A 21,766-nucleotide genomic window follows, 5' to 3' on the forward strand; every position below is an offset into this window, starting at 1 on the left:
CTGTGCCCATCACTCTGAGGCCAGATGAGAGTCGAGAGAGAGAGAGAGAGAGCACCGTGGTCGTGATGCAGAACCCAGACCGCGGGCCCGAGGCAGACACTGGACATGCCTGGTGGTCAGACCCCGGCTCTAAAATTACCAGCAGTCGGTCCACCCCCCCCCCAATCCTCCTCCCAAGAACGAGCTGTGCAGTGTCCGCTGTCAGCGGCCACAACAGTGATTTATACCCGCTTAAGAGAACATTTACAGCCATTTATTTACGTAAAAAACAACACACCGGGCCCCCGAGTCCCTACTGTTCCTATACAAGGGAGCGGAACATAAAGCAGCGTCCCCCACGTGCACTGGCCCGTCACAGCGGCCTCCTCCCTCTCATTCACCACCTGCAGATTAATGAGCCCGATTGTTGGGGCAGACGGGTCTCCCTGGACGGGGCCAAACCGTGCTGTTTGGGGACTGGCGTTCATAGCCATCGGAGACCAAGAGAAGTCCGAGGCGGTGAGGCAGGCAGGGGTCGGTGGCCCTAACGCAGAGCCTCTCTGTGTTGGGGAGGCTTATGAATCACAGCCAAACAAACTTAGCGGTGGACTCGGCGTATAACTCTATTTCTGGCCCGCTTGAGTTACATCCACCACCCCCCCACACACACACACACACACACACACACACACACACACACACACACACACACAAACACTCCACCGGCATGGACGGTTTCTCAGAATGCAGTAGACTCCTGCCAGCCGGGCTGGAGAGACAGAGAGAAAGAGGGAGAAAGAGAAAAAGAGAGGGGAGAGAGAGAGAGAGAGAGAGAGAGAGAGAGAGAGAGAGAGAGGGGGGAGGGCAACGGAGCGGTGCAGACGCTACAGGGGCTTTAACCATCTCCAGTCACTTCATCTACTCAGCCACGGACACTCACATGAACACAAACACAAACACCGCCACCACCGTCCAGCGCCCCCCCCCCCTCCTGCAACAACTCCCCGGCTTTCCCACAGTTACAGTTAGCAGCGCTGTAAACAGGTTATCACAAAGTTAGCCTTACAGTGTGCTGCGAGCGCAGGCGTCAGTCCAGCAGACAACCCACTCCTGATCCACTTCCAGAGACGCGCACAGGCGCCGACAAAAATGCATCTTCTCCCTTTTCACGTGCGCTCACAATCTCTTGCGCGCTCTACCTCCTCCCCTTTCCCTCTTTCTCTCCCTCCCTCCTGCCCCCTTCTCCCCTTCATTCTCTCTCTCTCTCTCTCTCTCTCTCTCTCTCGTGTTTGGCAGGGTAACCGCTGCGGAGGGAGAAAATGAAATACCTTCTTTTCATTCTGGTCTTCCATAGGTATGTGTGCTGAGCCCGGGATCCCTTCTCCCAGTAAGAAGCCCAGCCTTGTCATCAGTTCCTGAGTGGCAGGGGAGGAGGAGCTTGGCTCTTTCTCAGCTCGCAGCTCTGGAGGAGAAAGAGATATAGAGATAGAGAGAGAGAGAGAGAGAGAGAGAGAGAAAGGGGAGAAAAAAGGGAAAGAGGAGTGGCGTTAGATTCCCAGGGCTGGTCAGAGCTTCACTCCATTCTGCTCCGCTCCACGCTCATGCACTGACCGACTCTCACTGAGCACAGCACACAGAGACAGAAAATACAGAGGGGGAGAGGGGGAGAGAGAGAGAGAGAGAGAGATAGAAAGAGAGAGAGGGGAGCGAGAAAGAGAGACAGAGAGAGAGAAAGAGAGAGAGAGAGAGAGAGAGATAGAAAGAGAGAGATGGGCGAGAAAAGAGAGAGAGAGAGAGAGAGAGAGAGAGAGAGAGAGAGAGAGAGAGAGAGAGATAGAAAGAGAGAGAGGGGAAGCGAAAAAGAGAGAGAGAAATGGAGCAGACTGGCCTTAATGTGGATGCCTCGACTGTGCTGTGGCAGACCATTTGGACCAGCGCTTATTTACAGCTTATGTACCCCTTCTCTACCCTACCACAAACATTCCACCACCCCCCAACCTTCCTCCCACCCCTCCCCTCCCATTAGAGGGAATACAAATGAGCTGGAAACTGGCCACTCGTCGTTGCAGGAGACCGTGCTACTCTTCCGGCCCTCTGTGACACCAGGCGCCTCGCAGAGCTGCTACGCCACCGCCACCCCCCACCCTTCCCCACCACACACACACACACACACACACACCCCATCACCACCACGGTGACCAGTACTCAGACAGGGGGGCAGAATAACACGCTCAGTCAACACAGACCACACAAACACTAGGAAGATAGAGAGTAAACACACACGGAGACCCACTGGGTTCTCAATGCTTGTCCTAAAACCATTTCCCCTAGACTAAACACTCAGGAGTACACACACACACACACACACACACACACACACACACACACACACACACACACACACAATCAGACAGATTATTACATCAGATATGAACTCCTGTTCTTCACGTGTCTCCATTTTGCACAATTACAGAATGCCAGCATAATGTGTAAGAATGAGCCAGGAGAAGTAATGAAAGCAAGAGAAAGGAGAGAAAGAGAGAGAGAGGGAGAGAGAGAGAAAGAGAGGGAGAGAGAGAGAGAGAGAGAGAGAGGGAGAGAGAGAGAGAGAAAGAAAGACAGAGAGGGAGAGAGAGAGACCCTGAGGGCATAGCCTTGCCTGAGGTACAGTAAGTTATTATGCTGCATTCTGTCAGCAGCTCCCCACTCCCCCTGCCACCTCTCCCCATCCCTTCCACCGTTATTAATAATACTAGCAGTCCATCTGATTAAATACAAACCCGTCCAGCAGCATAATGTACTGCCAAGCCATAATGAAGTCAAAACTAAGCCACCGCACAGTGTATTTATAACTGTGGCAGCAGTAGAGGATTGGGGCAGGACTGGATAGTCATGGTGTTAAATGCAGATGTTTGAGAGACTTGCTGACGGAGGCGATTGGGACTGTTTTCGATCAAACCTTTTCCCTCCCAAACAACGGCACTCGTAACGGTGGAGCCATCGCGCGCAACGCGTCGCGCAACACTCCAACAATAACAGAACTGTACTCTTGTTGCGCTCATTCCTTCTCTCTCTGCTCGCTCGCTGCCTCCGGCTGGCGTCGGGTCAGAGCCGGGCACGGGAGAACCGAGAGCATCGCGTGATGGCCGCGCTGACCTGGTCAGCAGGCAGGGATGTTCTGCCAGCTCCGTTCAGACCGACTCGGGCTACCGCTGACTCCAGCTCAGATCAGCTCAGCCCAGAGTGTTTTTGGTTTTTTGAAAGTCAAGAACATCAAGGCTGAGGCTCAGATGGATGGTGGGAGCCTGAGCAGGATGGGGAGAAAGGGAGGAGGGGAAATGATGGGATCTCTCATTACTCAACTCCCTAGAAGACTTGGGCAGGAGGCCTTTTTTTGCTTGTCATAAGTTTGCTTCATTTTCCATCTCCCTCATGCTCTCTTCCAACTCTCCGCAACTCCCTCAAAAGTGATTTCAGTTTTATCTCACTCTGTCTGTTCAATTGGGATGATGCTTTCCCATGTCAAAACACAGACACAAACAAACACACACACACACACACACACACACACACACACACACAAACATAAGCACAAAATTGCTTGCATTAGAATCCAAATCCCCACATTTCTGACTAAATGCTACTAGTGGCCTTTGCCAGACCAGCACAAGCATTCGAAAAGGTCACTTGTTCTCATCTCCTTTCTAGTAAATTCATTATGAGTGCATATGGGAAGGACACAGCCCCAGAGGCTGCTGGGAAACATCTGCTACTGTGGCGATGTCAAAACAACAGGCTGTTAACAGGTGCCCCCTTCTGAACACCTGGCAACCACTGATTGTTAAGACTGCAGACCGGCGTTCCATGTAAGTAATGAAGTAATGAAGCCACCACTTTAACATGCACTTCCATATTCCATATTAATAAGCTCATTTTACAGTCTGGTTGGACTAAATTACCTGCATTTCGTTCTGCTTCGTATGCTCACAATTTTGTCAATTCGTTCATTCACTTGACTATAATGCAACAGCCAAACTGGCCTGTATGTTTTTAAGCTAAGAATAGTGGACAAACCTCTTGTGTTGCTGTGTGCAATATCTGCCTAAATATTCAAAAGGAAGCCTCATTCAGGGTAGCAACAGAGAGATAAGTAACGTTGCTTGAAGACTGCTGCAACTGAACCAATTAAAAGCCCTCCCGAGTCTTTCTACATCAGACGGCGCTGTGCCGCCAAGAAGACCGAAGACAGGCCGCTTCAGCCGGGTATCAAAGCTGCGGACATCCGTCTCACGAAGCGCCGCATTTCTTAATGAGGGCTTTTAATCTCGCGGCGAGGGGGCAAAACACACGTCTGCTTCCTACGCGGCCCGTCGAGTAATTGGGCGGGGAGGGGAACGGGAGAGGAGGAGGAGAGGGTGCGGGGACGACTCGGGCTTTCCACGCACAGCGGCGTGATTTTCCAGGCGTGAGCCTCTCTCTCCCCCGTAGCCCCGGCAATCAGAGGAGATAGGGGCCCCGAGGAGCGACGGACCCCTCCATCAGTGGAGGCTTTTATTACTGAGGCCCAACAGGCTGCTCAAGCACCGCTTCCCTACAAAACGCTCCTGCCTTCCCAGTCTCCTGAGCAGCCATCCCCACCCGGCCCAGTCATGATGGAGTGGGGGCCTGCTCAACGGCAGCTGGGCCGCAGTTTTGGGGGCAAGGGGTGGGGTAGAGGAGTTAGAGTGGACTACAGACAGAGAGACCGACAGACACGTTTAGACATGCTGGATCACTGTTACAGACACACCCAAAGGACCCCCCCCCCCCTCAAGTCCTTCACCCCATCCCACAAACAAATCTTTAATTTCACTTACGACTCTCACACTTTTTTTCTGTGGGACTGGAATGTCCTTCTTTCTTAACTGTGGTCAGACACCAGCTGTTCAGTCTTAGAGGAGCGGTCAAGTTGAGCATTGAGTTTTTATCACGCGTGTTGTCCCCCTCCTTCTCATTCCCCACCAGCACGCTTCTTTGTGGACAATTCGATTACGGTCTCGGCCTCCTCCTCCGCTTAATTCACTTTCATGTGACTTTGGCCGAGCTGGGCTTGCGCCTGGTCATGATGCATGTTTGTGTGTCTAAGGGGTGGTGGTAGTGGGGGGGGTGGGTGACAGGCACTTGGGAGGAGATGGGGGTGCGGTTTAGAATCGGGACGGCCACAGATAGAGGGTTTTTTTCCCCCCTTTACATCACCCATTCATGACCCTGGATTTCTTTTTAAAGAAGGTATCTAAGGGAGGTGCACTTCTGGGTCAGAATCTATAAAGTGAGTCTCAACAGAGTCTGAACAGAGAGCAAAGTCAGGATCCTGGTGGCTTTATACACAGAGCAGATTCCAACACATAGGGGATGAGGGAGAACAGAGAGTGGTGAACACTCACTTGGAGCCTTGGCCTTAGAGCACAGCCCATGTCTGCAATGGTCTAAACAGCATTACAAATAGTAGTGTATTGTTCATGTATGTGTGTAAGCAAATATTTATTCATATAGCACATTTTTCATGCACAGAGTGCAACACAAATTACTCCACATAGAAAACATTGACACACAAGACAATTGTGTGTGTGTTGCGATGTTGCATGTTTGTGTATGAGTGAGTGTGTGTGTGTGTGTGTGTGTGCGTGTGTGTGTGTGAGTGTGAGAGAGAGAGTGTATGTTTGGGGGAAAAGCATTTGAACATGCAGGTAGTGGTCTTGCCCTGAGGGGTGTGACATGGTAGTGATGTCATTGGAACAGCCTTAGGGCGAGTGTGTGTGTATGTGTGTGTGTGTGTGTGTGTGTGTGTGTGTGTATGTGTGTGTGTGTGTGTGTGTGCGCCATTGGTTAGGAGTTCTCTCCACATGCTCACCAGATGAGGCGTTTGTGCACACTACACTCCACCCTTGTGCATCAAAAGCAATCAGATTTGCTTTTAACATCCTCTTGCACAGCATCCCTTGCTGTTTGTGAGGCAACCTTAGTTAATAATAAACACCAGTCTCCATGCATAGGGGTGGGACGCCGACTCATGCCTCCCAGAATAAACAGTTATGAGATGGCAGAGCTGTGAGGGCAACACACTCTTGTATCAATTGAATATTTGGTCCTGATCAAAGAGATGGTCCCAACCACCTCAGTTGCCTGCTACTTCCAACAGTGTAAGTACAGCTCTCTCTCTCTCTCTCTCTCTCTCTCTCTCTCTCTCTCTGAGTCTGTGGTCTTCTTTGGTTCGGCCTGGCTGCCTTGAAGGGAGCTGGGCAGAGATGGCCACGCGTCTGTGTGTCTGTCCGCACTCAGACATTAGTCTCCACAGAGCATACACCACAGACCACACACACACATGCATGCATGCACACACACACACAGAGAGAGAGAGAGAAAGAGAGAGGGGGCTGAGCACCTTCACCTCATAAAATATAATACTTGCACAAATGAAAAGCCAGTGGAGGAACATAGCATCATTATGACCCATTCAGGGGCGCATTGCTAGGGCTGAAACTGATGAACAGCTTGCCTGTAAACCTCCTTTAGGGATCTGCTGATCCACTCGTACTTCTTAAACTTGACCACGCAGCGGGCAGATGCCAGGAGGCGGGCTTAGCCGCGTCGTGTCGTGCACAGCGGAGCCACTCGTCATAGTAATGAAGCACTTGCCAGCCAATCCTGACAGCTGTGGCATTTACAAACAGCCCCGGACGCATGTAACCAAAATTAACATGTGCCTTACACGAGCCACGCAGCGAACCCTTACATCACTCTCTGTGACAACAAAATCAGACCCTCATCAACGGCACGGGGCGAAACGTTCGCACACTAATTAAAGTCGAGAATGGCGTGGCACTTGGCTAAATTAAATTGGAGAGTGTGGGGGGGTGGGCGGGCTAACGATGGCAGGTGACTTGTTTACTCAGCGACATGCTCCCCAGGCACCTCCAGGGCTGCCCCACCAACCCCTGCGAGTCACAGACAAGAAAACATGTCAGCAGACCTTTAAAGGCACACTATGCAAGATTTTCACCTTTATGAAGCCAATTTGATGGTGAACTAACCCTAAACCTGAGGTGCATTTGTCAGGTTGCGAAAGCCATCACAAAGATTGCCTGTCTGCAAATTGAGTCGGAATAAGGAAGTGGCTCTGCTAGGCACACAGTCTAGTGCTCGTTGATGATGCGATCTGCGGCACAGACCCAGTGTGGAGTATTTGGAAAAATACAAAATGCAAAAAAGGTCTGGCTGCAATTGTAAGCCATGCCCTTACGACAAAATCATTAGACATCTGCTAAACCTAACATTACCAGTCATGCCACGCGAAGCCAGTGTCCAAGGATCACAAAAAGACTGCATTCCATGTGGCCTTCTATTTATTGCGAGCGAAAGCAACCAGAGTAAAATGGTATACTTGCTGTCGAACCGAGTTTGTCATTGGGAAGTTACAGGTTAGGGGTACAGTTCCTTCAGTACATCGGTTCAGGAGGTTCATTTTGTGGTTCTCTTGTCCATCATTTTAGAGGCAGGTTTGTCTAAAGTGCACATGGATGTCTAAATATTGCTCTCGAATGACTAACAAGGACAATAAACCCATCTCAATTCTGGCTCCGGGTTAAATTGTCCTGAACGCACTTGCACGGCCCTAAACTTACTTTGCAAGGCTGCCATCTTTTTAAAAGCAGGTCACCTTGACGAAATGGGGCGTACAAAATGAAACCCTGGCTTGATTCGTTCCAACAAGCAAAACCTATGATTCTTTTCCGTACAGAAAATGCTGTGTTTACAGAACTATGGTCAGAGTTATGGGTGTGCGTTTGTGTCTGCCCATGAGAGAGGGAAGCTTCAATGTGCCCTGTTTTAAGCACCAGTCTGAGGCCGAGTCCTGCAACTCGTGTGCAGAGAGGGGGATGGCTGTTGTGGAACGGGAGCATAGATTTCTGGCCAAATCCTCTCTCTGTTTCTTGAGTGCGCCAGCTCCATTTGGTCTTTATCCCGCACTAATGCCGCCCCGGCCCCAGCTGTGAATGTCACCACTGATGAGAAATCTGAGGCTCACTCCTGCCTGCAGCCCCCCCCCCCATCGACTCTTCTTGGGAATCGGGGAAAAGCCTTGAGATCCAACAAAATTGAATGGCCTCGTCAGAGGAATACAAGTTCAAGCAAGGAGGAGTTATCACAAGGACAAAACAAATCAAGGCATGCTGTTTAGGAGTTTATTTCCAAAGAAACGTAACGACGTTCCTTACCCAGTAATTAATCATAATTACTAATGTAATCCCTAATAATGATTAATGTGCTAAGCCACTTGGAGTTCTAGAGCTGAGTGGCACGAACAAGTTGGCACCACAGGCTGCGCTGTCGGTATGGAGAACGTATAACGAGACAGAATGCAATTAACACCTCTGAGGAAATGACATCATCTACATTACGATCTTCACAAGGGGTAACAATAGGAGTCGCTGTGAGCAACACACAACAGGAAAACGGAAACAATGAGGAACATGCTCTCGAAGAAAAATCATTACAGATGTGCGAAAAAGAGAATCACCAAACCACCAAAACAGAGAGACATAATCAAAAGGTTACTATGGCATCACAATATTTTAGCTGAAAGGTCCACCAACTACTACCTTCTTGTACCTATTAGTCAGTGTTGGTCAAAAGGAATCTTTTCAGGTTGCCAAGCGCGTCACGCTGAGTGGCTTCATAACAACCATGCGCTGACAGCCCACCGCAGACAAACACTGATTACAGTTTACTCTGACAGGGGTGAGTGATGTGTTGATCTGAAAATGTTGTGATGCAGGAGCCCAATGCTGCCAACGTCCACATCACAATAATAATAGAATTAATAGAAATAAGCTTGAGGCACATGAGCAACAACAACAAAATAAGAGGTAATATCTCAACATGTTACATAACATAGGAAACTAATTTCCTTGAGAACATGATCATATCTGCTTCGTAGTACCAATTTGTTGTCATCATAATTACTTAAGACGGGAATCAGAGTAAACATGCTATTTCAGTAATGACAACAGGAAACGTGTGATCTGATCCATCTGAGCAACTTTTCTCCATTTCTCTCCCTCTCTTGCCCGGAGACATGGAAAAAATGAGGACCATCAAGTTCAAGACGAGGCTGCCACAATTACTCAGTTACGCACATAATTGAAGGCTAAGGAGTCAAAACAAAAACATCATTATCCTCTACCTCTCTGCAGTTTACAAGCAGTAAAAGCACGAGTTCCTCAGAATTCAAGCTGGAGGTGTGTGTGTGTGTATGTGTGTGAGTGTGAGTGAGTGTGTGTGTGTGTGTCGGGCAAGGGGAGTGAGGGGGGCAACCTCACGTTGCTGCTAGACTACTCCACCCGCCGAGAAAACGAGCCGACCGGCACTCATTAGCGGCCCAGGGTTACATTACCAAACAGCCGAGCGGCTTTAATGAACACTTGATGAATGCACGCATCCGACCCCCTTCTCCACCAGCACCTCCACCACCACCACCACTCAGCCAGTCCCCAGCTGCAAGGTTCAGAGGTGGGGTGGGATGGGATGGGATGACAGTCCTGTGAGCGGGGAAAACGCAGCCAGGAGGCATGCTGCTCTGATTGCACATTCCAGCGTGTGGAGGCAGGAGAGGGGCCCAGGCCTGGAGCTGGGGCCACACGCTCCCCGACCTCCACCTGTCTGTGTCTACTGCGCTCGCTTTACCTGTTTGCCTACCTGCAGGCCAGGTGAGAGAGAATGAGGAGGGGGTGCTGCATGAGATACAGTCCAAGCACAGGCAGGTACAGGGTAGAGGTTTTGATACAATGAGAATGGTATGAGACTATTTTGTATTATATAGATGATAGTTAACAGAAAGGAAATGTGGTGATGGCCTGCCACCCTAGTCAATGGTATACCACCATAGTCACTACTCATAGGGCTGCAATGCATAATATGAGTTGTGGGAGCAAACCCACCCAATCACCTACTTAGAACATTAGGGCTGTTCTTTAAATAACATGTTGTAGAAAGCTGAAGATGCGGTGCATGACCACGTCTGAACGCATCCTTCCACCAGAATCACAGCCACAGGCTTGAGACTTGAGCTGAATCCACTGGGCTTCTAGCGAGTGCCAAGGTGCCAACGCTGCCCTGGCACCTCAGATGTGTCCGTCGATGTAGATGTGTAGCTCGATTAGCTAAAACTGCTTGTGTTGAGCTAATCGAAGAATGCCACTGATTTGTGTGGTCGAGAAAGATGCAGCAAATATGCAATGTGAGGCGTTCCAGGAGGACCTTAGCTAGAACGTGGTGAAAGAGAACCTCTGCCCATTCATGAGAGAGAGGGAGGGGCAGTAGAGGCTCTGACAGGATCGCTGGGGGAAACAGGTCAGAGAGAGAGATGGATGCGGTCATCACCGGGCTTCAACGGCCCGGAGGTGGCTGACCACAGCCGGCCACCAGAGACCGACTCACAGAAAAGACCACACTCTTGGCGTTTTCACCCCACAGATGAGCAATTACACATTTTACACTGAACCAATCACAGGCTCTGCTTAGCAGCTTTGGAAGTTCAACAACAACAACAACACAACAACAAAAAACAGTGAAGTGGGAAATTGCCACTAAGCTGATACACAAGATCATCAGATGGCTCGAAACAACCTCTGCATGTGCAGGCTGCTGATGAAAGAATGAGGAGAACACCAAACATTCCAGATGGAGACATCACCGCTACAGTGAACACTAATGGCCGCTTATATGAATAAGGTGTCATTAAGACACACTTTGGTTCCTGGATGAGCCCGTTCACCAGCGCTGGCGCTCATTTCCTGGGGGCCCAGATCATCAAAAGAGGAGTGCTTTTTATGGCCCTTTAGTTTTTAATTGCTGTGTTACGGGCTCCCTCGTTAATAGCTGTGCTGTGAAATATGTGTGAAATGGGCATTGATAGTTAACAGTTAAAGGGTTCAGAAGGGTGGGGGTCAGGGTTGCAGGAGCAGGGGAATGTCATAAAAGCAGACAGAATGCATGTAAACTTTGAATAACACTTGCGGCAGAGTTGGTAAACCTGCACTGCAGGCAGGTTTCCTAATTAAGGAGAAGTGGATCTAACTCTCCCATTAAAGCACATTAATGGCCAATTTCCTCTGGGCTGCAGCCGGGGTAATTGGCTCCATCTTCTCTTGAGTGCCCTCTGCGTGGGGACAGCTGATGCGCCGATGGTTTCACAAGTTTGCACCCACTTGTTGTCACTTTCACTTATGTGCACTCTCTCTCTCACTCCTTTTCTCTCTCTCTCTCTCTCGCTCTTCCTGCCCTCACTGTATCATCTTGACCCCCCTTTCATTCTCATTCTCCTCCCTATTCCTCTTTCTCGTTCTTTCTTCCAGAACTTTCCATTCTCTGCTGGTCCTCTCTCTTCCCGGGCCCCAGCTGTGCAGCCATGAAATCCTGATTTTGATCGGCTGCTTCTGTCTGATGAGGAGTTAGAGCGGAGGAAATGGGAACCTGCTGAAGGGTGGAGGCACATTAACCCTTGGAGCCGCCACATCACAGCACGCCCACACACACACGCACGCACACACACACACACACACACACACACACACAGAGCCTCGTCTACATGTCCACATGATAAGACACGCACGCACGCACGCACGCACGCACGCACGCACGCACAAAGGCACGCACACACACACAGGTCTCTTACTTACAAACACACAACATTGGTTACTAACATAGAGAGAGATGTTCATCCATGGCCTGACACACAAACAAGCACCCACGCTCAGCTTCATGGTGCACACAAACCATTCCCCGTGTGTCAAAACAACTGATGAAAAATGATGAAAAATGTTCATTTGTCGCCAATCACCACACAAATCACACCCACAGACAGACACACACACAAGTATGCCTACCCATACATGGACACCACGCTGAGCAGTGAGAGCTCCCCTCAAAAAGGAAACTGCTCACCATGCAAAGCATACAATTTCAAATAAAAGACTCGGAATATATTCATCTCACTTCACAGATGTCATTGTCCACAAGCGATGCCAATCCATCTCTCTCTCTCTCTCTCTATCTCTAAAACAGACACACAGAAACACACACAGAAACACACACCACATACTGATGCATAGACACACACACACAAACATTCACAGACACACACTGATGCATCACACACACACACACACACACACACACACACACACACACACACACACACACACAGATACGCACTGATACACAGACATAGACACATACACACAAGCATGCTGGAAATTACACTGTTTAAGAGGACTTTGAAGGGCGCCAGAGCCTGACTGAGGCTTTCTGCTCGGAGAGGCTTTGATATGATAAGGCTGGCAATCACCACACACAGCCTGATGAGAGACTAGCACAGAGCCAGTGCTTGAGCCCAGCCTGATTGACAGGGACAGAGAGATTGTGGCTCATTGTGTGTGTGTGTGTGTGTGTGTGTGAGTGAATGTCTAGTCTGTGGAGACCAGACCACAGCTGATGTGAGAAACAGGGCCTCCGCTGTCCGTCTGTCACACACAACATGCGTGGCTGAGAAACATGCAGGCCTGCGACACAGAGGAAACCGTATCCTCCTTCAAACAGAGACAGGAACTTCAGGAGAACCATGCATTCCACAAGGGCATATGTGTGGACATACACACACACACACACACACACACACACACACACACAACAGCCTCTATGAATCACCCAGCATTTTGAAAAAGTTCTGTTGGAGTGGGGGGTGCTGGTGAGGATTCAAAACCTCCTCTGTGGCAAAACCAGCACAGGCCAAGCCAGTAAATCTGCCCAGTGGACAAATGACTGCATAAATATGTAAATCACTCTAGCCTCAACCAAAGCACCGCATTCTCTTCTCTTCGCTCCTGAGCCAACAAGCAGCCAGACGCAATGGGAAAAGCTCAGTCACCAGTTTTCAGCGTGGCAGACATCTCACTCGGTGACTGACGAGACTCCGTAAACAATCACACGGTTCTCATCCCAGCCGACAAACCTCCAACAGGATTCCTACTTGAGCATGCCGACCCTCTCCGCTGGCATTCCGGAGCCACTCCAACCCCCTGTCATTGTGACCCCTTTTCCCAGAGGGGAGCATCGGGTCTGTTTCACCCCCGGAGTGCTGCACATATTACAAAGGGGGGGCAAGCTATTTGGGGGGCGCTGGGTAATGGCCCCTGGACGTCCATGATGACAGGAACCATTCCAGTGTGTTTTGATCGGACATCTGTTCACGGTTCACTACTGTAAGAGAGGCATTCGCTGGGGCCCAGCAGAAGCTGCAAATAATTACACTGTTATTGCATGCCTACCTGGGACGGAGAGAGGAGCACATTAAATGTTGATGGAGTCATGCCTACAGGCGGCCCAGGAATGAGAACAAGAGTAAACAACAGACAGACAAACTCCCTCACACATACATACACACACTTACACAAACCCTTCACATAAACACATTTAACTCAAAATACATCTCCAAACACACACACGGACACACACACGCACACACATACACAGACAAACACACACACACACACCTCTACAGGTTCTTCCTGTCTGACTCACTCAAGTCAGAGCACCTGGGTCTCGCAGCCCTGACAGCCAAAAGCATGCCTTCATTATGGCAGGTAGTTCTGAGTGACTAATTACACATCATTTCATGCCATTAGTGTGGTATGTCGGCTAATTCCACTTGGCAGAGGAGATTTGTTCTCGGTGAGAAATCAACATTTTCCTTAAGACCAGGAGCCGGAGCGTGAGAAAAGACAGAGGGGCTACTGGGTGGTACTGGTACAGTAAACACACGCACGCACGCACCAGCAGGCCTGGCTTCCAACACCACACCATCCAAGTTAAAGAGCCTGAGATTCCCAGGAGTGTCCGGGAGGGAAGGGGCTATGGCGTAAAGCCCTTCCCTGAACCCCGTTTCCCAGCGTACCCCGCCCCACCCTGTTCTCCTCTCCCGCAGCTTCCTGCCCCAAAGCAGCCCGGCCGCAGCAGCAGCTCTGGGGTGGTCAGGGGAGCGCAGCTCTGCCACAGCGGGGAGTGGCTCTGACCGTGACCAAGGCTGAGGAGGGGTGCTACTCTCAAGCAGGGGTGGGGGGTTCTGGAATCTTAGCTCAGGGGCTTGTGTGTGTTCATGTGTGTGTGTGTGCCACTGTGATTATGTTTGAGGAGAGGCTCTGCTGTGTACCCACGGGCAAGAACACACACGCAGGGTCAAGACAGGCCTCCCATCTCCAAACACACTCTAGTGCTTATGTATGTATGTCTGTCAGTCAGCGTGCACGCACGTGTGTCTCTCTACATGTGTGTAAGTGTGTGTGTGTGTGTATTTATGTATGTGTCTCAGTAAGAAAGGGCACCGCAGAGTGAAGGGTGTGTGTGTGTGTGTGTGTGTGTGTGTGTGTGTGTGTGTGTGTGTGTGTGTGTGTGTGTGTTCAGGGGTGTGGGGATATTGGCCTGTGGTCAGTCCAGGAGGGCGTGACTCAGTGTGGAGGTGGAGGGAGGGCAGCGGGCAGCTTGGCTGGCATGTTGAGGAGAGGGGTGGACAGGTTATATTCGGCCGCGCTTAAAGACACAGAACCTGGGGCTGACCCGTAAGAATTCACACAGCATTCCTGGAGCGCTCCGTGGTATGGAAACCCTAGCTGTAACCATGGTGCCTTACCATAAACACACCGTATGGATGAAACTAGAGACTTTCATAGGCCCCCCTAATGCTGTTGACACACAAACACACACATATACAGCACAGACACACATATAGACACACACACACACGCACGCACGCACACACACTTCAACACTGCCCCCCTGGTTTAGGCCTGATAAGAGTTTCTCATGACATCATAGCATGGGTATGACACTGGGATCCTCTGACTGTCACAGCTGGCATGAGAAGACACTCCACTAGCAACATATCTCACACACACACACACACACACACACACACACACACACAACACTATACAGTCCATAGAGTCCAGTACTGCATGAAAACGCATGTATAATGTAAGCTGATATTGCCCCACACTAGCCGTGCCAGTAAGCATGCAAGGACATACTTGTGTGCACTTTAACCACACACGCACACATAATCTGAGCGACACAAAAATGTACCGAGTATTATTTTACACCAAGCCATGATCCCCCAGAGATCTCTCAGCCTTCACACCCAGCACATACAAACCACAAGCACACTTGCACACACACACACACACACACAAACAATGTAGGGAGAGAGAGAGTCCTCTGTCACAATCACAACCCAAACACGTCCTATGAGAGCTGCCCTGCGCTGGGACCCCTCCAATGTTATGGGAGTCTTACAATGAGAGGGTACCTCGCACTGTGCTTTTACTAAAGATAACACAGCCTAGCACTCCATTTAAGCCTATGACAGGAACTCCGCTCCACCCTCGTCTGGAAAGCATAATAAGGCAGCACTTGGACACACACACACTCACACACACGGGCGAGCACACGCACGGACGCACGCACGCGCACACAAAATGCCGACCAGAGGAAATTTTGATAAATCTTTCTCTGAAACTCCTTCCCGCACGTTCTCAAGTAGTCTAGAAGCAAAGGCATTTAAAAGCGCCCCAAAACTTCCCCTTTCACAAAAATAAAAGCCACGATTCCTTTTCAACTGACAGCGACCGTATGTTTACACAGCACATGTGTACACCAACGCATACAAACAACACACACATACAGAAACAAAAGAAACCAATTATCAACACCGCCATCATTTTAGACACACACACACACCTAGAGGCACCTCAGAGTAACCTCGCACAAACACATTCATCACAATGACTTCAAGAAACAATGCGGTACGTTTCCAAAAGCCTTGGCCAGGACTCCCAACACTAACTCCAGGCAAGTTGTGAATTCCTCTGGATGAGGAACACTGGTTTATTATTACCGTTTCATTTTCAGTCCATCCATCATTCTCACACAGAAGAGGACACACACAAACACACACAGAAACACACACACACACAAACACATGTACACTTACCATTATGGGGGGAGGACTCCTTGTTGTCAGCAACCTTCCTCAGTGCTGAGACGATGGCGTCTCCAGGAACGCGAGGGCTCTCCACATACTTGGGCTTTCTGATTGGTCCTGCAGTTGGTGAGAGAGACACACAGACGGGGAGGGAGAGAGAGAGAGAGAGAGAGAGAGAGAGAGAGAGAGAGAGAGAGTAGAGAGAAGGAGGGGGGGGAGGGAGAGAGAGAACGTAAGTGTGTGTGTAAGAGGGAGTGGGAGAGAGAGAGAGAGAACGAGAGAGGGAGTGCGGGAGAGAGGGAGGCAGAAACAGAGCAAGCGCAACAGAGCAAATGAGAGAGAGAGACAGAGAGAGAGAGAGACAGAGAGAGTGGGAAAGGGGGGCGTCAGAGAGAGTGAGATGAGAGAGAAACCAGCAGAGAACACAGGGGGGGAGAGAGAGAAAAAGAGAGAGAGAGGAGGAGAGGGAATTCTTGTTGGATTAAGTTTTTCCAGATGGGATTTGGGGTGAGGGGGAAGAGAGAGCTAGAGAGCTAGAGAGGCGCAGTATCCTGATGGGACGCCTCCTGTTCCCAGTGCTCATGGCAGCTCTGGTCTCCAGTCCCACCGTGCTCAGCTATCTCCATCCCACTGCTCTCTTTCGCTCGCTCCCACCCTCCCTCGCTCCCTCTCTCCATCCCTCATCCCTCTCTCACTGCGCCATAGCAGCCTGCACTGGGAATGTAAACTACTGCAGGAAACCACACAAATTAGCCTCTTAGGAACTAACAGAGATACGCAGAGAGAAAGATAGAGAGAAAGAGTGTGTGTGTGTGTGTGTGAGTATGTTTGTGGGACATGTGAGGGTGGGTGTTTATCTGTGAATATCGGTCTATAGTAGCCTACAAGTATCTGCCCTCATTAGGACATGCTTGTGTATGCACGCTTGTGCATGTATGTGACGGAGATAAACAGAGCATGAAAGAAGCAGAGAAGGAGAGAAAAATGAGAGGGGGAGCAAAAAGCGAGGCGCAGAGAAATGGTGGGGATTCATTTTGAAAGGAGGAGCTCTCCTCTCTCGTCTCTAGGGTCATCTCTGTCGGAGATATGCCTGACTGACCAGCTGCTGCTGCTGCTGCTGCTGCTGGTTGGTGATGGGGAGCCTCAGGGGACCATGTGTCCACTCCTGAGCTGGCGAGAGGCAGGCTAGCGCCATGGAGCTCTACCCCACCACGGGCTACCCCCACACACCCCCACCCACCCCTCTCTCCCCCACTCCAACTGTCCTGCCAGCCCGTCTTAGCCAACCGTCAGCACACTGTACCTGTCAAGACGCTTCTCTCCTTAGCAACCAGATGAGGGAGTGGGTCTCTGTGTGTGTGTGTGTATGTGTGTGTGTGTGTGTGTGTCTGTGTGCATGAGTGTGCAGCAGCACTGAAGTAAGTCCATGCTTGAGCATTCATACTGTACACACCCCCAGCTAGCAATGCATGGAGCTCATCGAGTCTACGTGTCTCTAAACATGAGCGTAATGCGGAGCTCTGTGGATCTCCTCCTAAGTGGGTCTGTCTGTGTATGTGCATTGGAAGTTATGGGGACGGCGTGGAGTTGATCGCTTGATGCGTTCAGCGCTCCGCTGACTCTTCGCCACTCAGCCCTGATCTCTGGGTGCGCTGCACGACCAGCTCCGGCAAAAGAAGTGGGCTCCCGCTAGTCCTTTCTCTCGCTAACGGCAGCGCTATCAAATGCCATCGCTCAACAAGCCCTTTTCACACACACACACACACCCCGGCAGCCTGACTCTCACTCCGCTCTGGCCCGACTCTCGCTCATGTATCCAAAGTCTCTGCGCTTCGACCAACACAAGGAGGAGGGCTGTGTGGTGCTGATGGAGGCCCGATTAAGAATGATGGCCAAAACGCGATAAGCTTTTCTCAATCTCTCCAGTTTTTGTTTCCTTGAGCGAGAACAGGTTCTAATGAGCTCTCTCAGCTCTCATTGTAGGGTCTGCTTAATTAGGTATGGACACGTGTAAATGTTAGATTTCACCCTCGTTGTTTCCTTTGCCCCCCCCCACACACACACACCTCCGTGCCTCCTGCAGACCCTGTTAAAACAGGGGGAGTGTGTCACTGGACATGTATAAAAGCTCTCAGCCGTGGAGCCCTTACATTTATCAGTGTGTCTGGCTGAGGGAACATCAAAGGCAGGGCCTGCCATCCAACCTGTTTCAGACCTGACCAAATAAAGTCATGGAACAAAGCCTCCTGTGGGCAATAAAGCAAGCCCTCGGCTATATGAGAGTGAAGGAGAGAGGGAAGGAGAGAGGGAGGGAGGGAGAGAGGGAGGGAGGGAGAAAGAGAGAGCAGAGTTATGGCTGCTCTTCCCCACCCTCTTCTGACCTCTGCGAACCTGCCTCTCCATGGCTCTAATCAGAAGGCTGTGTGAGCAGCCTGAGCCGTAACATGGATTAGATGGATAAAAAACCCAATTCTTTCCCCGGGACCGAGCAAGGGAGAGAGAGAGAGAGGGAGGGATAGAGAGAGAGGGAGAGAAAGAGAGAGAGAGAGAGAGAGAGAGAAAGAGAGAGAAAGAGAGGGAGAGAGACAGAGCAGAGAGAGAGAGAAAGAGAGAGAGAGAGAGAGAGAGAGAGAGAGAGAGAGCACAGTGCCATGGCCAAGTCAGCGAATCCTCCAGCTGTGCAGTCCCCCAATCAAACCCCCGGTGTTGGTGTTCATGCCTACGCTCTAAGCTCTACGCCTGGCCACCTCTCCCTACCAGCCTCAGCTTGAATTGCACTGCCATCTATGGACTCCTCACTTGAAATGCATATCAGAGAGAGAGAGAGAGAGAGCAGGAGGGAGAGAGAGAGAGGGGACAGGAGGGAGAGAGAGAGTGAGAGAGCTAGGAAACCCTCCGCAGCAATGGTTTGACATCAAACAGCTTCTTTTAAAAAGGGGATAAAAGCAGTATGGTTGGGGGAAGCAGCAAGATGCATGTGTCCTCATCTCATCTGAATACTCATTAATATGCAGACAAACAGAGGACGTCAGTGAGCTAAACAAACAGGATAAAAACACACACACACACACACACACACACACACAGATTGATGGAACTAGTAGATATGGGCGTGCTGCCACGAAACTTTGCTCTTATCTTCCTTATCCATGATCTAACCCATCTTATCTCTCAAATGTAGTCAATCTCATTTGGCTCCATTACACTGAAATGTCGTTAACCTGAGGTAGCATACCTGTGGCAGCTAAACCATGGCGCTTCATGGATCAAGAAAAAACAATCTCTCTCTCTCTCTCTCTCTCTCTCATACAAAAGCTTCTTTTTACATATGCTCAAACACAACCTTAATTCATGAACAAAAGTGTCATTCCAAAAAGGTAGTTGATGGAAGTGTTGAATGCTTCTTTAAAAAACCTGGTAATGTATTGTAGTCATACAGTGGGCTCCATTTAGTGCACACCCATTTACAGACTGAGATGAGGAAATCCACAGTGGCCACTGAATCACACTGAACCACTTACATCAAGCAGACCAAACAGAGACAGCGCTGATGCTGATTCATCTGCCATGTGCAGTGATGGAGATCTCACAGGACAACAGACGTGACTTAGCTCACTTAACCCCCCCAGACTGCTTACCACACACACGCAAATGCACATTCACACACACACACACACACACACACACTTCCGCTAGATTATTTTACAGGCTGCTTAGTTGAGATGGATACTCTGACAGTTGCACACTCTAGTCGTATCACTCTCTGACTAGTTACCACACACAGCTCAAGCAAACACAGCTACTAGATTAGCTCACAAGTTGCAAACTGCTTTATTAGTTCACAGGGCTGCCCACAGAGGTAGGAGAGGTGGACACTCCCTGCTCACTGGTCTCCTCGCTGGAGCACACGGCGTTCTCTCCGACGGCCCCGCACGGCGTTCTCTCCGACGGCCCCTGCTCTTATCTGGAGGTCCCGGCTGACCGTATTATTCTGTGGACTGCTGGAAGCTCATCAGAGAGCGCCGGGCTGTTTACCGCGCTGCTCTTCGCGGCGCGTTCACCCCGGCCCTACGTGTGTGTGTGTGTGTGTAAGAGGACATTTTGGCTCCGGCACTCTGACTCTGCTCCCCTTCGATGAGGAGTCTGATAGTTCAACACGCATGAAAATGGTCACAGAGGCACTTGGACTAGAGGCTGCATACCAAGCAGGCATCACTGTAGTTCTTTTTTCCAGCCTGCAGCATCATTCTCTCTCCACCAACAAGATTTTATAGAGTATGCCCACAGCACAGTTTTTTAAACGCTGAGAGATGGTATGCGGAGCTGGGGCAGGGAGGCCTTGGGACCAGAGGGAGCTTCAGCGAGAGTGGGCTGGAGGATGGAGGCGGTAGTGCAGGGGAGCAGACAAGAGCAGGCCAGGGAGGAGGAGGGGAGGAGGGCCAGAGCTGCGGCTCAGACAGAGAGGGGAGGTGGGGACACAGACAACTGTCCGACTGGAGCTTCAGAAGTTCGCTCTGATCCAAACCAGAGTCTCACATGGACTCTCTTTCTCCAAATCTCTCTGTCTCTGTCTCTTTGTCTCTCTCATACAAAAGCATCCTTTTATGCTTAAACACAACCTTAATTCACAAAGTGTCATTCCTAACATACAGGCCTAACATATTCATAGAAAACAGAACGTATGGCACATTGAACTTGATAACGTTGATTGTAGAGAAGAACTTGTGGATTGTAGAGAAGAACTGAATGTAGTGATTATGTCCGAGACCATTCCAATTCGCCCAGAAGGACAGATGACATTCTTGTGGCTGAACTCCTCGACTTCTTCACATTTACAAGCCTTCCCCTGACACAAGCGGCTCTCTGTGGTCAGAGAAGGCAAAGTCGAACAGGACAGACCTATGCTCCTTGTCCATCCCACACACACAAACATACATTTCACTAGCACTTTCACTAGTACAGTTCAATGCTGCAACCTAATATATTCATTATGATGGAAAAATACAGTTTGAAATTCCGTTTCCGCGCATAAAAGATTCAGGAGAGTAAACCACGGAGGTGCTCTGGTCTTTCATTTCTCTTTTCCTCTCCTGCCTTCGGTCTCTCTCGCCTGGTACACGTGCGGTCAAAGCCAGACGCAAACCGCAAAGTGCCAATCTGTATTCTTCCCACTGGTCTAATCAACCTCTGACGCCCTCATGGTTTGAAAGGCTTCCAGTGCAGGCTTTCTTAGGGAGCATTATGCTAATGTTCCCATGCTAATTTGCTTTCATTCACAGACAAAATCATTCCTTGTAATATAAGGCACTTTCTCTCTCTCTCTCTCTCTCTCTCTCTCTCTCTCTCATGGGGCATCGCATGTCTGGCAGGCCTTTATGCATCTTTAATGGTTATCTCTGTTTTTCTCCCTCTTTACTCAAATTTTACAGGATGAGATTAGCGACTACACTGATCTCCAGCCGAGATAGCACGGTCTTGCATTCAGGAGCACATCCTTCCTAAAACATGTTGAAATATGTATGCATCACAATGGGCCGCTGCCATGGTAGCGGCTCAAAATCTCCACAGGTGATCTTGACGTATTTTTGCACGATGTAGATGGATTTCAAATATGCCTCCAAAGGGCAGGTTCTTAGGTGACGTTGGATTTTTTTACCGTCAGGAAGTGCCACAGTTAGCTTGCAGTGAGGCATTGGGTCCGTGCTAAAATGCTAG

At 50.0% G+C, this 21,766-nt stretch overlaps 1 protein-coding gene across 1 annotated transcript in view; it reads right to left on the bottom strand.

Annotated features, from left to right (window-relative positions):
- Positions 1–21,766, bottom strand: part of tanc1b (tetratricopeptide repeat, ankyrin repeat and coiled-coil containing 1b) — a 121,276-nt gene that overhangs the window by 61,307 nt on the left and 38,203 nt on the right. The window contains 3 exon segments of the mRNA XM_048238346.1: positions 340–344; positions 1,308–1,441; positions 16,061–16,168. Of these exon segments, the coding sequence (XP_048094303.1) occupies positions 340–344; positions 1,308–1,441; positions 16,061–16,168 (247 nt within the window).

This window comes from Alosa alosa, chromosome 3 (genome assembly GCF_017589495.1).
Source record: "Alosa alosa isolate M-15738 ecotype Scorff River chromosome 3, AALO_Geno_1.1, whole genome shotgun sequence".
Classification (NCBI taxonomy): domain Eukaryota; kingdom Metazoa; phylum Chordata; class Actinopteri; order Clupeiformes; family Clupeidae; genus Alosa; species Alosa alosa.